At 44.9% G+C, this 14083-nt stretch overlaps 1 protein-coding gene across 5 annotated transcripts in view; it reads right to left on the bottom strand.

Annotated features, from left to right (window-relative positions):
* The window catches only part of SPATA6L (spermatogenesis associated 6 like), a 51941-nt gene that overhangs the window by 13860 nt on the left and 23998 nt on the right, over nucleotides 1-14083 (bottom strand). For all 5 annotated transcript variants that reach the window (XR_007122404.1, XM_047700913.1, XM_047700912.1 and 2 more), the window contains 3 exons: nucleotides 8502-8579; nucleotides 4468-4710; nucleotides 1197-1299 (listed from right to left, as the gene is read on the bottom strand). Coding sequence is in view for 4 of the 5 variants with exons in the window: in XM_047700913.1 (XP_047556869.1) it covers nucleotides 1197-1299; nucleotides 4468-4710; nucleotides 8502-8579 (424 nt within the window). In the remaining variant the exon portion in view is untranslated. The remainder of the gene's footprint in view (nucleotides 1-1196; nucleotides 1300-4467; nucleotides 4711-8501; nucleotides 8580-14083) is intronic.

Raw genomic sequence — 14083 nt, 5'->3', positions numbered from 1 at the left:
GAGGTGACAAAGCACCTTCTGCTTCAAACCTTGCACTCTGTCCTCGGTGGGCTGCTAACAGTCACCGTGATTCAAGAACACCAACGTGAGTTACCAAAAGAGACCATGTGGCCCCCTTTAAAGTACAAGCCTTTAAGCCTAAAATAGGGAACTTGTCATCAGGGATGGCCTAGGTCCAATTCCACCAGGAGTCAAGAAAACAGGCTGGCATTTCTAGCCTAAGAATTCTGATCAAGTTCAGGAATGGACGAACTTCACCACCATGACCTTCAGAGCTTATATGGTGCGGGGGTTCAATCATAAGGTCAATGCCACCAAGAGATGACTTACTCAGTGACTCTCAACATATCTTGTGTCCAGAGATCTCCCCAGGGGTCACCAAGAACTTTCAGGAGCTCTGCAAGGTCAAGACTGTTCCAATAACACTAAGACAGGACTTCTCTTTTTCTCATTCTCTCACAACTGTACAATGGAAGTTTCCGAAAGCTACATGATGCGTCATGACATCACCACTCAGAATGGCTAATGGAAGGTGTGCTTGTGTATTCCAGTATTTTACAAATTTCTCAGCTTCCATTTCTAAAGTGCTAGATATTAATAGATCTCATCTATATAAACTATTAATAGATCTCATCCGTATAAATAAAAACAAAAAAACCTGTATAAATAATATTTAAGAAGGCAAAAGGGTCCTGACACCTCCATGGGTGGGATTCCCTGCCTTAACCTAAATGAACCTTGCTTCAGGCAGTGTTGGTTCCCCTCCTCCCTGACCTGGAAGGAGCAGAGGTTATGCCTCCTGATCTCCATCGAGCTCCCACTCCTTCCCGTCCAAAGAAATGCCAAGCCTCATCTGTGAGCTCTCAGCGGTGTCTCTGAGGGTGTTCACACCAGGACAAGCCGACCCCCATGTGCCCGGCCCACCCAGGGAGCACCTGCCGCAGAGCTCGCAGGTGATGGTGTGACAGGGAGCACGCTCCTGCAACAGCTCGGGGAACTGGGAAAGGGACAGCTTCTCCTCCGGCTCTGCTCCAGGGGAGCTCCCGCCCTGCCAACTGCACCACTGGACTCGACTTGAGAATCAGGCCTCGAGTTTCCAGAGAAACTCTGGATGGCCCAGAACAAAAGAAGATTTTGAAGGAGGATGCATTTGTTCCCACTGGGGAATGTACGGACGTAACAAGAAGCTCGAGTACCTCTTCTCCCCGGAAAAGGCAGGTTGGAAAACTTAAGTTTTCTTCTCGACTTTCGGGACTGATACTCTGAAATATTCTCGCCAAAAGGCTTTGCACTGTCCACCTGAAAGAAAGGAAAGAAATACGATCTGAACCCACCATCGCTTGTGTTACCTTCTCCTCGTTACCTGTAGTGGCCTTCTCCCCCTCAGCTGTGGGCCACTCGCGTAAAAAAAGGCCGGGAACAAATTAAATCCCAGTCTCCAGGCACGTTCAATGTTATCCCAACAAGGGAAGCTTGCTTCAGCATGAAGGTATGGGCTAAATGTTAGCATAAAGTCAGACATCAATGATATTTTAACCACAGGTTTAGGATCGAGCCCAGCAAAGCGCAAGTGGAGTTTATTTCAAAATATTTCAAAATAGGACAGAGTTTCATGGTCCTAAACAGTGAGCAGTGTGGGCCTAGATGGGGTCCTCCCTGAAGACAAGGGATGATGACGGGCTGGTATTTCAGCCATCCACACTCCCTTCCCGTGTGAGGGTCTAGAACCTTGGAAAAAAGAATAGTGGCAACTACGTTATTTTAATGAAGGTGACCTTATGTTCCTGAATCAGACAAGACAATCTGTAAACCAGTCCAAACACTTGGAATAAGGACTCCTCTCAAATATTTACGACACAGAGTTGCTGGATTTTTTTTTTATCTTGTCTATTTCTATCTTTTTTTTTTAATTTCAAGCAGGCAAGTTATAACATTATTCTTCACCCTACTTTCAGAAATATATTGATTAGAATGTCCAGTCTTCACATTAGGACCCTCTAAATTTTAATGCTTCTACTTAAAGAAATGTCACATACGATCAGGAAATCAGGCTACATAAGAGTGAATCCGAGAAAGCATTTAGAGAAGGGCGTGGTACACAGTAGAGACTGTACGAGAATTTGTTAAATAAAATAAATATTAAGCCAGTTTTATTCCCTATGAAATCTACCAAGATTTTAAGATTATTTAGCCCAAGGGGCGTCGACTACTGTGTATCTCACGAAAATCTACTTCCAACGGAATGAAGCAGACTGCCTAATAAATTCAACTCAACCACAGTTTTATTACGCCATGTTTAAAGACTGGTTGCTAGACTTTGCCATTTTTACCCAAGTCACTAGGAGGAAAACAGCTGTTCTATGGTTTCTAGCCAAGTAACCTCTGTTACAAACCAGCCCCGCATGCCGTCGTCCCTGTCACATCCCCGCTTTGTGGCTGACTGCGCTCTGAATCTTATGTTCACGCACAAACATCACCAGCAGGGATCTGAAGCCAAGTTATCGACTTGACAATAATATCAACAGTTAGTGACCGGAGTTATAAGAGCTCTCAGGGAATAAGTCATTAACCAGAACGTGAAGAACGTGAAGAGATGCTTTTAAATGTCGTATTAACCATGTATATATTGAGAAACTCGTCTGGATATCCAGTAGAACTACAGCTTTGGGGTGGCGGGGGAACCTTATGGAATTGTAAAAAGTGAAAGGAAATGTACTCAATTGAATAAATTTTTTACTTTCTTTTTATGCTGGTGAGCCAATAGGTAATTTTTTTTTTTTCATTCTTTTCTACTTTCCATTACTCTCCCAGGCAACACAAAGGCAGGAGGCTAGTGTGATTACATGTGCCGGCTGCTTCCTGGGGGCTACCTCTAAGCCGGCGTTGAGGGCTGTGAGGAGGCCCATCGCCTCTACTTCCTGCAGACACGTTTGTCCTGCCAACAAACAACCACCTCATTTTAAAAACTCAAGCACTTTTTTCTATTGCCACAGAGCACACGTCAGCCTTTGTTATGTGTGTCTTCTACCCCTGCCAGTCCGCTGATCCTTCTGGATAAAAAAAAAAAACAAAAAAACGGCAGGTTGTCACAGGGAGGGATCACACTCTATTAATAATTTCCAAAAATTAAAAATAGGGATGACTGACACGTACTGAGCAAGTCCTCTGAATGAGACATCTTTGTATGACTTTCCTTTTTTTTTTTAAGATTTATTTATTTATTTGTCAGAGGGAGAGGGAGAGAGCATGGACAACGGGAGCAGCAAGCAGAGGGAGAATCAGGTTCCCCGCTGACCAGGGAGCCCGAGGTGGGACGCGATCCTAGGACCCTGGGATCATGGCCTGAGCCAAAGGCAGATGATTAACCAACTGAGCCACTTAGGCGTCCCTTTGGATGACTTTCCTGGCAATGAGTCTAGGCAGCGAACTTCAGCTAATCATAGTTATTATTTAATTTGAATTCCCTCTTTTTTTTAAAGGTTTTATTTATTTATTTGACAGATAGAGATGACAAGTAGGCAGAGAGGCAGGCAGGGCAGGGCGGGGAGGCAGGCCCCCCACTGAGCAGAGAGCCCAAGATCAGGACCCGAGCCGAAGGCAGAGATTTTAACCCACTGAGTCACCCAGGCGCCCCAAGAATTCCCTCTTTAAGGGCACCTGGGCAGCTCAGTCAGTTAAGTGTCTGCCTTTGGCCCAGGTCATGATCCTGGGATCCTGAGATCAAGTCCCACCTTGGCCTTCCTGCTCAGTGGGGAGCCTGCTTCTGTCTCTGCCCCTCCTCCATGCTTGTGTGCTCTCTTACTCTATCTCTGACAAATAAATAAATAAATAAATAAATACAATCTTTAAAAAAAAAAATGAACAGATGAATGGATCAAGGCGTGGTTCATATATACAATGGAATATTACTCAGCCATCAGAAAGAATGAATACCCATCTTTTGCTTCAACTTGGATGGAACTGGAGGCAATTATGCTAAGTGAAGTAAATCAAGCAGACAAAGACAATTACTCACTCATATGTGGAACATCAGGAATAGTGGGGAGGATCACAGGGGAAGGGAGGGAAAACTGAAGGGGAAGAAATCAGAGAGGGAGACAAACCATGACTCTGGGAAACAAACAGAAGGTTACAGAAGGGAAGAGGTGGGAGGACAGGGTGACTGGGTGGTGGGTATCAAGGAGGGCACGTGTGGTGATGAGCATGGGGTGTTATATGCCACTAATGAAATGTTGAACACTACGTCAAAAACTGACGATGTACTATGTGTTGGTTAATTGAACATTATAAAAAATACATTAAAAAGTAATAAATTAAAAAACAATAAAATGTTTCCAGTTCAAAAAAAAAAAAGAATTCCCCCTTTATTTAGTATCACCCACGTGTTCTTATGGCCCAGCCTTCCTGGGTTTTCTCCTCATTCGCACCTTCACCCTTCCAGACTCTGAAAAATAATTTAAGGCTCACGTGTCTCACTACAAATGGAGGTTTGCTTCCCCCGGAGAGCCTGATGTTATTTCCAAGGTTCAGCTGAGCAGGCTGGTCGTGAAAGCAGCGTCGGGCAGACACAGGAGAGGGAACGCGGGTTTGCACGCTTTGGGGCAGTCTGTTGAGATTACTGTCCTTTGGCTTCCTCTTCGTATTATTTAAGGGGAGTTTGGGTCCATCTGTTGCAGATAAAGCCCTTCCTGAGTTATTATATCTTTCTTCCTGGAACAAAAACAAGAAACGCTGTTTTTAAAAATGGAAAATGGGGGCGCCTGCTTCCTCCTCTCTCTCTGCCTGCCTCTCTGCCTGCTTGTGATTTCTGTCAAATAAATAAATAAAATCTTTAAAAAAAATTTTTTTTAAAAATAAATAAAAATAAAAATGGAAAATGGGGGGGCGCCTGGGTGACTCAGTGGTTAAAGCCTCTGCCTTCAGGTCAGGTCATGATCCCAGGATCCTGGGATCGAGCCCCTCGTCAGGCTCTCTGCTCAGCAGAGAGCCTGCTTCCCCCTCCTTCTCTCTGCCTGCCTCTCTGCCTACTTGTGATCTCTGCCTGTCAAATAAATAAAATCTTTTAAAAAAATAAAAATAAAAATGGAAAATGGGAGAAAAAAGAAGAAAAATTCAATCAGGATAGAACTGTATTGAACGGAACTTTGTCTAACTCAGGAAGAAGACTGAACATCTCAGATTTGCCAAACGTGAACTTAAGGGTGTTCTCTCCTTAGTTTTTCTTCAGCTCAGCTTAACATCACTTACTAGGCTGGCATCATATATTTCAAACAGTGAAAAGTTTTTGCATTAGGAGGAAGTTGGAAGGTATCAGACACCCCTCCCTCATCACAGATGACTTATTGGGGGGAGGGGCTGAATGAGGCATACATTCTGGCCCAGCAGTTTCACGTTAAGAAATTCATTATAAGGAAATAACTATGTATCTGTATAGCTACATTCTTTTTCTTTTTTATTTGAGAAAGAGAGAGGACTGGGCAGGGGCAAAGGGAGAGGGAGAAGCAGATGTTCCTTCTCAGCAGGGAGCCCCATGAGGGACTTGATCCCAGGACGGTAAGATCATGACCTGAGCTGAAGGCAGACATTTAACCGACTGAGCCACCCAGGCGCGCCAGCTACAGACATTCTTATAACCATTCAAACAATGAGAAATCATTTATACTGGTAAGCAATTTCCTCTCTGCTCCAAACCCACGTGGCTGATACTCAGCTTTGGGATACAGGGGCAAACCCTTCTGCTCGGCCCGCCAGTCAGCAGAGGCTCCACCACTAGGGGGCGCCAGAGGGAAACTGAAAACGGGAAGAGGAAGCCAGGACTCCCACTGAGTTCTGCCTTCTACTCCCGTGAGCGTCACCCCAGCCACAGGGCTTCACCGTGAGAGAGGCACATGGGGCCAGTGTTTAGTTTTCGCCCCAATAACCCCAGACCCGGCCTCAGTGCGCCCCACTCAGATCTACCAGCACCAGCCGGCCAGAGTCCCCTGCTCAGAGCTTTGAGGCCTGCCCCACCGGACCCTCCCTCCAAGCTCCAGAGGGACCAGCAGTGAGCACTGTCCCTCCAAGAGGTCCGAGTCCCACTCAGCAGAGCCCCGTCTCTGAACCCCTGAGGAAGCGCCCAGGGAAGCAGCCCCTCCCCACAGCTCTGGTCCCACCTGTGTGGGGTCTCTCCCGCAGGCTCCTATGAGCTTAATGACCCCACCTCTTCCTCTCGTCCCTCAGCCCTAGGGATGGAAGCCGCTTCCTCAAGATACTATGTCTGTCACTTCGTGTCCCCTTTTACCCTCAGTCCTTCAGTCCTTTAATCCCTGTTTGGCCTTTAAAAAATAATAATAATAATTAGATCTTTTTACTAAAAGAACAGGTGTGGTTTTGCTTCCTGACCAGACTCTGACTACTGTATCAGTGAAGAACCCAACAAGAAAACCATTGGCCAAATCATGGTACGTCCAGACAACGGCCAATTATGAAGCTGTGAAAAACTGCATGGCCTAAGGATACTTAAGGATGTGAGAAATGGGGCACCTGGGTGGCTCAGTCAGTTAAGCATCTGATTCTTGGTTTCCGCTCAGGTCATGATCTCAGGGTCGTGAGATCGAGCCCCCCACATCAGGCTCCAGGCACAGGGTGGATTCGGCTTGAGATTCTCTCCATCTTCTACTGCCCCTCCCCCTCCTCGTGCTCTCTCTCTAAAATAAATAAATCTTTAAAAAAAAAAAAGGATGTTAGGGGCACCGGGGTGGCTTAGTCATTAAGCATCTGCCTTTGGCTCAGGTCATGATCCCAGGGTCCTGGGAATGAGCCCTGCATTGGGCTCCTTGCTCGGCAGACAGCCTGCTTCTCCCTCTGCCTGCCACTCTTCCTGCCTGTGTTTTCTCTCTCTGTCAAATAAATAAGTAAATAAAATCTTTAAACAACAACAAAAAGATTGTTAGAAACATGTTTGTGGAGTATTAAGTGAAAAATGAAAAATACAAAATCATATGCAGTATTGCATGATCCCAATATTTTAACATTAAAATAATGTGTGTGTGTGTGTGTCTGTGTCTGTGTGTACAGAAGAATATAGTCAAAAAAATGAGTCATGCTCATGTCTGCATAATAAGGATGACAGGCAATTTTTAGTTTGTCTGGTTTGCTTATCTGCATTTTCTGGTGTTCTAAACTAAGTACTTTTGTTATAAGGAAAAAAACGATAAGAGGTACTACTTTAAAAAGTTAAGATTTAATGAAGACCGATATTAAGAGGCCAAAACAATATTAAAATGGCAGAGTAGAAAAGAGAGACAGACTGAAAAAAATCACTGTGTGGGGTGCCTGGGTGGCTCAGTGAGTTAGTCTCTACCTTCGGCTCAGGTCACGATCCCAGGATCCTGGGATCCAGCCCCGCTTCTGGCTCTCTACTCAGCAGGGAGCCTGCTTCCTCCTCTCTTTCTCTGCCTGCTTTTCTGACTACTTGTGATCTCTGTCTGTCAAATAAATAAATAATCTTTTAAAAAAATAATAAAAATCACTGTGCACCCATATCAGATTAGAGAAAATAGTGGGTAAATAGGGAGAAACTAAAAAGCAGCCAACACGGGGGCGCCGGGGTGGCTCAGTCACTTAGCATCCAACTCTTGACTTCGGCTCTGGTTGTGATTTCAGGGTCATGAGATCGAGCCCCACATCCAGCTCTGTGCTCAGTGTAATTTGCTTGGGATTCTCTCTCCCTCTTCCCTCTGTCCCTCCTGCTCATGCTCTCTCTTTCTAAAAAATAAATTTAAAAAATTTTTTTTAAAATAAAAAACAGCCAATGCCTTCCAGAATTAATCATTGACCTCCTGAGTTGTGATGCCCAGAGGACTGATGGCTTTGCACGGATCAGTGACCCTCTGCGTTCAGTAGCCCTTAACCCATAGTCTACACTTTCAAGGATTTTCCAGGACATCCAGGCAACATTTGGGATGACAAGCAAAGCCCCTGAAGAAGCTTTACAAAGTACATTCATTCATTTTCCACATTGTTCTAGAAGATATTTTAAATGGTTAAAAATTATGTACAATAAGGTAAAAAGAAACACCGAAAGCAGTCAGCATGACAGAGAAATGGAAGAGTGCTCAAGAACGCCCCAAGGCCCTTCGTGATCGCCAAAGACAGCCCACCAATATAGCTCTGTGCTGCGGCTTCAGGAGAAGAACGAAGGGACGCTATTATTCAAATGATCAAGGGCAAAAGTCACGAAATAGGAACAAGAAAGCTAAGCAGCCACCTTACATCAAACTTGTGATTTTAGCTTTTGCATCTCTTCCACCAACGAGACTATGATGAACACCTGTCAAAAGCACTCGGTCAAATGTGATAGGGCTGAACAAATAATTTGAATATGGAAATTCAAACCCAGCAATAAATCTCCAGGTTTCTATTCATCCAGTTGCATTGAAACTTGGTGATGGGCTGAGATTCTTTAAGTCTGTGGAGAAAATTCCTGACAGTTCTATCACTGGGTTCTTGGTTATACTTACAGGAAATCTGTTTCTTTGCAGAAACACACGTTCTCTGATGGCTGTCCTTGTAGAAAACTCTATTTTGGGAGCAATGCCCTAAAAATAAAACAGCATAAAAGAAGCAAATAAAATTATTGGAAATAGATTTTTGGCCCACATCATCTAACTTGAAAGCATGTAAGCACTTAATTACTTTTTTTGTGTGGTTGGCATAATCCACACATATTACCTACAATATATGCATAACAAATATATACATACGATGAAATACTATCCAGCCTTTAAAAAGAAGGAAATCCCAACTTTTATGACCACATAGAATAATCTAGAGGACATCATACTAAGTGAAATAAGCCAGACACAGAGAGACAAATATGGTGTGCCTGACTTATGTGTGGGATCTAAAACAGTCAAACTCATCGAAGCAGAGAGGAGAATGCTGTTCCCAGTAGGGGCTGGAGGATGGGGGAAATGGGGAGATGGTGGTCAAGGGCACAAAGTTTCAGTTAGTTGTGCAAGATGACTAAGTTCTAGAGGTCTAGCTGATGTGCAGCAAGGTGACCATAGTTAATAATACTATACTGTAAATTTGAAATTTTCTATGAGGGTAGATCTTATGTATCCTCACTACAAGAAGGAAGGAAGGAAGGATGGAGGAAGGGAGGGAGGGAGGGAGGGAGAAAGAGAGAGAGAGAAAGAGACACAGAGAGAAAAGAAAGAAAGAAAAGGGAGAAAGAAATAAAAAGGAGAAAGGGGGGAGGAAGAAAGGAAGGAAGGAAGAGGGAGGGAAGAAAAAAAAGAAAGAAAAGGCTAAATGAGTAATAAGTGATGGATAAGTTAATTAGCTTGATGTGGCAATTATTTCACACTGTGTATCAAAACATCAAGTTGTATACCTTAAGTGTATACAATATTTGTTGATTATACATCAGTAAAACTGAAAAATAAAACATAAGCATAATGAGAAGAGCTACGCCCTGTGTAACACTCAATCTGTGCCAGGCCTTGACCTAAGTGCTCTGCGTTTAACGACCCATCGGATCCTCCCAACAACCCCTCGAGGTGGAGCTCCAGAATCTGGACTCTGTGGATGAGTAACTAAGTCAGCTGACCGCTGGTGACGGCCGGGCTGGTCGCTGGACCCGGGCGCTCTGGCTCTAGCGTTCTTGCCGTTAGTTACTCTCTTTAATGCGCTGACCCGTAGGATTGAGTGACATTATCTGGGAAGAGCGATACCCAGTGGTCCTCCTTCCCCACCTGCTTGCTTTGAAAAACGTGCTTTGTATTGTACCAAATATTTATGTTCATTAGCTCTATTCCCAAACTCTCCATTTTGTTTCATTGATCGGCACTCCTGTCTCTGACCGGTACCACATTGAATAATGTGCACGCGCACACAGATGCACACAGGCACACACAGATGGACACAGACACACACAGACACACACAGACGCACACAGACATACACAGACACACACAGACGGACACAGACGCACGCAGGCACACACAGACATACACAGACACACACAGACACACACAGACGCACACAGACATACACACACGCACACAGATGGACACAGACGCACGCAGGCACACACAGACATACACAGACACACAAAGATGCACACAGACATACACACGCACACACAGATGCACACAGACGGACACAGACACACACAGGCACACACAGACATACACAGACACACAAAGATGCACACAGACATACACACGCGCACACAGATGCACACAGACGGACACAGACGCACGCAGGCACACACAGACATACACAGACACACAAAGATGCACACAGACATACACACGCACACACAGATGCACACAGACGGACACAGACACACACAGGCACACACAGACATACACAGACACACAAAGATGCACACAGACATACACACGCGCACACAGATGCACACAGACGGACACAGACGCACGCAGGCACACACAGACATACACAGACACACAAAGATGCACACAGACATACACACACGCACACAGATGCACACAGACGGACACAGACGCACGCAGGCACACACAGACATACACAGACACACAAAGATGCACACAGACATACGCACACACAGATGCACACAGACGGACACAGACGCACGCAGGCACACACAGACATACACAGACACGCAAAGATGCACACAGACATACACACGCGCACACAGATGCACACAGACGGACACAGACGCACGCAGGCACACACAGACATACACAGACACGCAAAGATGCACACAGACATACACACGCGCACACAGATGCACACAGACGGACACAGACGCACGCAGGCACACACAGACATACACAGACACGCAAAGATGCACACAGACATACACACGCACACACAGATGCACACAGACGGACACAGACGCACGCAGGCACACACAGACATACAAAGACATGCAAAGATGCACACAGACATACACATGCGCACACAGATGCACACAGACGGACACAGACGCACACATACACACACGTGCACACAGACGGACACAGATGCACGCAGGCGCACACAGACGCACACAGACACACGGTCAGTGGTAATGAAGAACAGACTACTGACACACGCCATCACATGGACGGCTCACGATGGCATTTTTCAAAGTGAAAGAAGCCAGTCTCAAAGGGTTGTAGACTATGATTCCATTTACATGACCTTCCAAAGAAGGCAAAACTTCTAGTCCCCTGATGAAGAACAGACCAGTGGCTGGGGTAAGGGACTGTCCGACCCTGAACAAGTCACCACCTGAGGCACCGACTTGTGCCGCTGTCTCATCGCCTCGCGGAGAGGCCGTGTTAACCCCTGAATGACAGTATGACAAACTGTAACCGCTCACATTATGTACTTGCCCGTACTTCCAGATAGCATGCGAAACCCTACACATAGATTTAACCCTCATTTAACCCGATGGGGGAAGGACTAATATCAGCCCATTTTATAGGTGAGGAAACTAAGGTACACAGAGACTAAGTAATTTACCCAAAGTCACAGTCACTGAGCAACAAAACTGGGACTGAACCCAGGCAGTCGGGGTCCAGCCTTAACTTCTGCACCTGTGGCTGTCTAGCTGGCCTTCAGGCCCCTGCTCCATGTCGCCTGGAGAGGAGGAAGAGGGTGCCCTACCTGCCAGGAGTCCACACCCTGTAACACATTCCTGTTCACCTCCTAGAACCTCGACCCCTGACAATGACTTACAGACAATAAGGAGGAATGTACTTCCTTTTTCACAGCAGTACTGATTTTAGCTTAATAGTTTAGAGCTGAAATTTACAGGTTCTCTCTTGTCCAGTTTCCTTAGCAACGGGAGGAAGGTGATAATGGTTAGGTCAACAAACAGATTTCACAGTACAATTTTTCAAGAATTCCAACACCAAAGGAAAAATGAAATGATTAGCTACAAGTTAATAATTAAGAAATAATGTTCTTTCTGCTTACTTTACAAAGTCAGTCTTCACCTAACAAGGAAACATATTATATTAAAAAAGAAAATTCTTGGGGCACCTGGGTAGCTCAGTGGGTTAAAGCCTCTGCCTTTGGCTCAGGTCATGATCCCAGGGTCCTGGGATCAAGCCCTGATCAGGCTCTCTGCTTGGCAGGGAGCCTGCTTCCCCCTCTCTCTCTGCCTGCCTCTCTGCCTACTTGTGATATCTCTCTGTGTCAAATAAATAAAATCTTAAAAAAAGAAAAGAAAAGAAAAGAAAATTCTTGGGGCTCCTGGCTGGCTCAGTCGGTAGAGCATGCGACTCTTGATCTTGGGGTCGTGAGTTCAAGCCCCATGTTGGTCAAAAAGCTCAGTTTACCAAAAAATCAAATTATGCAAAAAGCCCAAACAAAGCAAAACAAAAAAAATTCTTGACCTTGCCAAGGAAAGGAAGGAGAAAAAGCTGTCAAGGTATCAAGTGAAATAAAATGAAATGTGGAAATACAAAGAAAAAGTCACACTTCTATGGAGGAAATAAGTCTAATTTTTAATGAAATAATAAGAGAAAACAAATGAATGAATTGCCTGACCAGCACACAGAATCCACACTCACGTTCTACAATATTAATGAAGAGAAAGTGGACACTGGGCTGACAGAAATGAGAATCAGCCTCTCGCTGCGACCAAGCGTGCAGACTTTGAAGTCCGACAGGCCAGCACGATAACCCTCTCTGGGAGGCTTTGAGCACATTAAACTCCCCGTGCCAGCTTCCCCAGCCCCAAAACCGGAAAAGAATGGCAGCCACCTCGCAGGGTTAAGGAGGACTGAACAAGGTCAGTCATGTATCAAACTCAGCACGGTTCCTGGCATCAAGTGATCACTCAGCAAAGGTCAGCCTTCATTAAAACTATGCCAACCGGTTTTGTTTTGCCTTCTAGAACATTCGAGAAAAACTAAGCTCCTCTATCTTTTTCCAAATTGTTTTAAACATAGTTTCATTAACCTTACTGATACTTTATCCCTAATGCATGAGGATCTTTCCCAGCAGTTTTCAAGCCCTTTCTCTGATGATTACCCGTGTTTATGAGTAACTAAACACAACTTCCTATATGTTCTTCTTCCTACTTGTGCTCACAAAGTTAAACAGAGATGACATTTGGGAGAAGATAAGATCATGTGTTTCTCCTCGTCTTGATACCCAGCTGGATACCAGCCCCGTGTTTGCAGAATGGCTTTGACTTAATAGAAAACTCAGGCAAACCACAGTTAATATGAAGAGTAACCCCCATGTGATGGGCACCGGTTTTTATCCTTTCAGCTTCGGGAGAGCAGTATACCAATAGCTCTAAATAACAAAGGCAAGCATTCTCACAAGTACCATGGATATAAGTGACAGACAAAGAGAGTATCTCTGAGGGGAAAAAATGGTGTCTGTGATCTTCACCAAACCATCATGATTATGGAGGGTTTAAAAGTTATGCTCAGAGGCGCCTGGGTGGCTCAGTGGGTTAAAGCCTCTGCCTTCGTCTCGGGTCATGATCCCAAGGTCCTGGGATCGAGCCCCACGTCGGGCTCTCTGCTCAGCCGGGAGCCTGCTTGCCTTCCTCTCTCTTTCTCTCTGCCTGCCTCTCTGCCTACTTGTGATCTCTGTCAAATAAATAAATAAAATCTTTTAAAAAAATAAAAATAAAAAAAAAGTTATGCTCATTAGCAGTTCGGAGGAGGACAACTTTGGATGAATGCTTGCTGCTTGAAATATTAGAAGTTCTGTCACCATAAACATCACAGAAACAAGGGTCCTTCGTGTTACGTATTCTACACCGTACTCTCAACAAAACAGGAGGCAATGACATTTTATGAGATTATAACTACAGCGATTCATGGGGGAGTAAGAGCAGGGGTGAGTATTAAATAGGCTTTTTAAATTCATAAAGCTATGGCCCTTCCAACAGAGGCCCTCTGAGTAACATAAAGGTTGAGGAAACTGTCAGAGCTGCTGTGGGGTTAGAAACCACCAGAGATACCATCAAAATGAATATGCCGAGTTTGGGTTCAGGTAAACAGACTGCCATGGGAGTAACTGCTGTGTCGTTCAAGATCCTTCCATAGTCTCACTGTTAGCCTCTGTCCCTTTCCCTTCCATTAAGTGGAGACTCTGA

The sequence above is a fragment of the Lutra lutra genome, chromosome 13 (assembly GCF_902655055.1).
Source record: "Lutra lutra chromosome 13, mLutLut1.2, whole genome shotgun sequence".
NCBI lineage: Eukaryota > Metazoa > Chordata > Mammalia > Carnivora > Mustelidae > Lutra > Lutra lutra.
The sequence above is the reverse complement of the archived record's forward strand: the minus strand, read 5'-3'. Positions and strand labels throughout refer to the sequence as shown.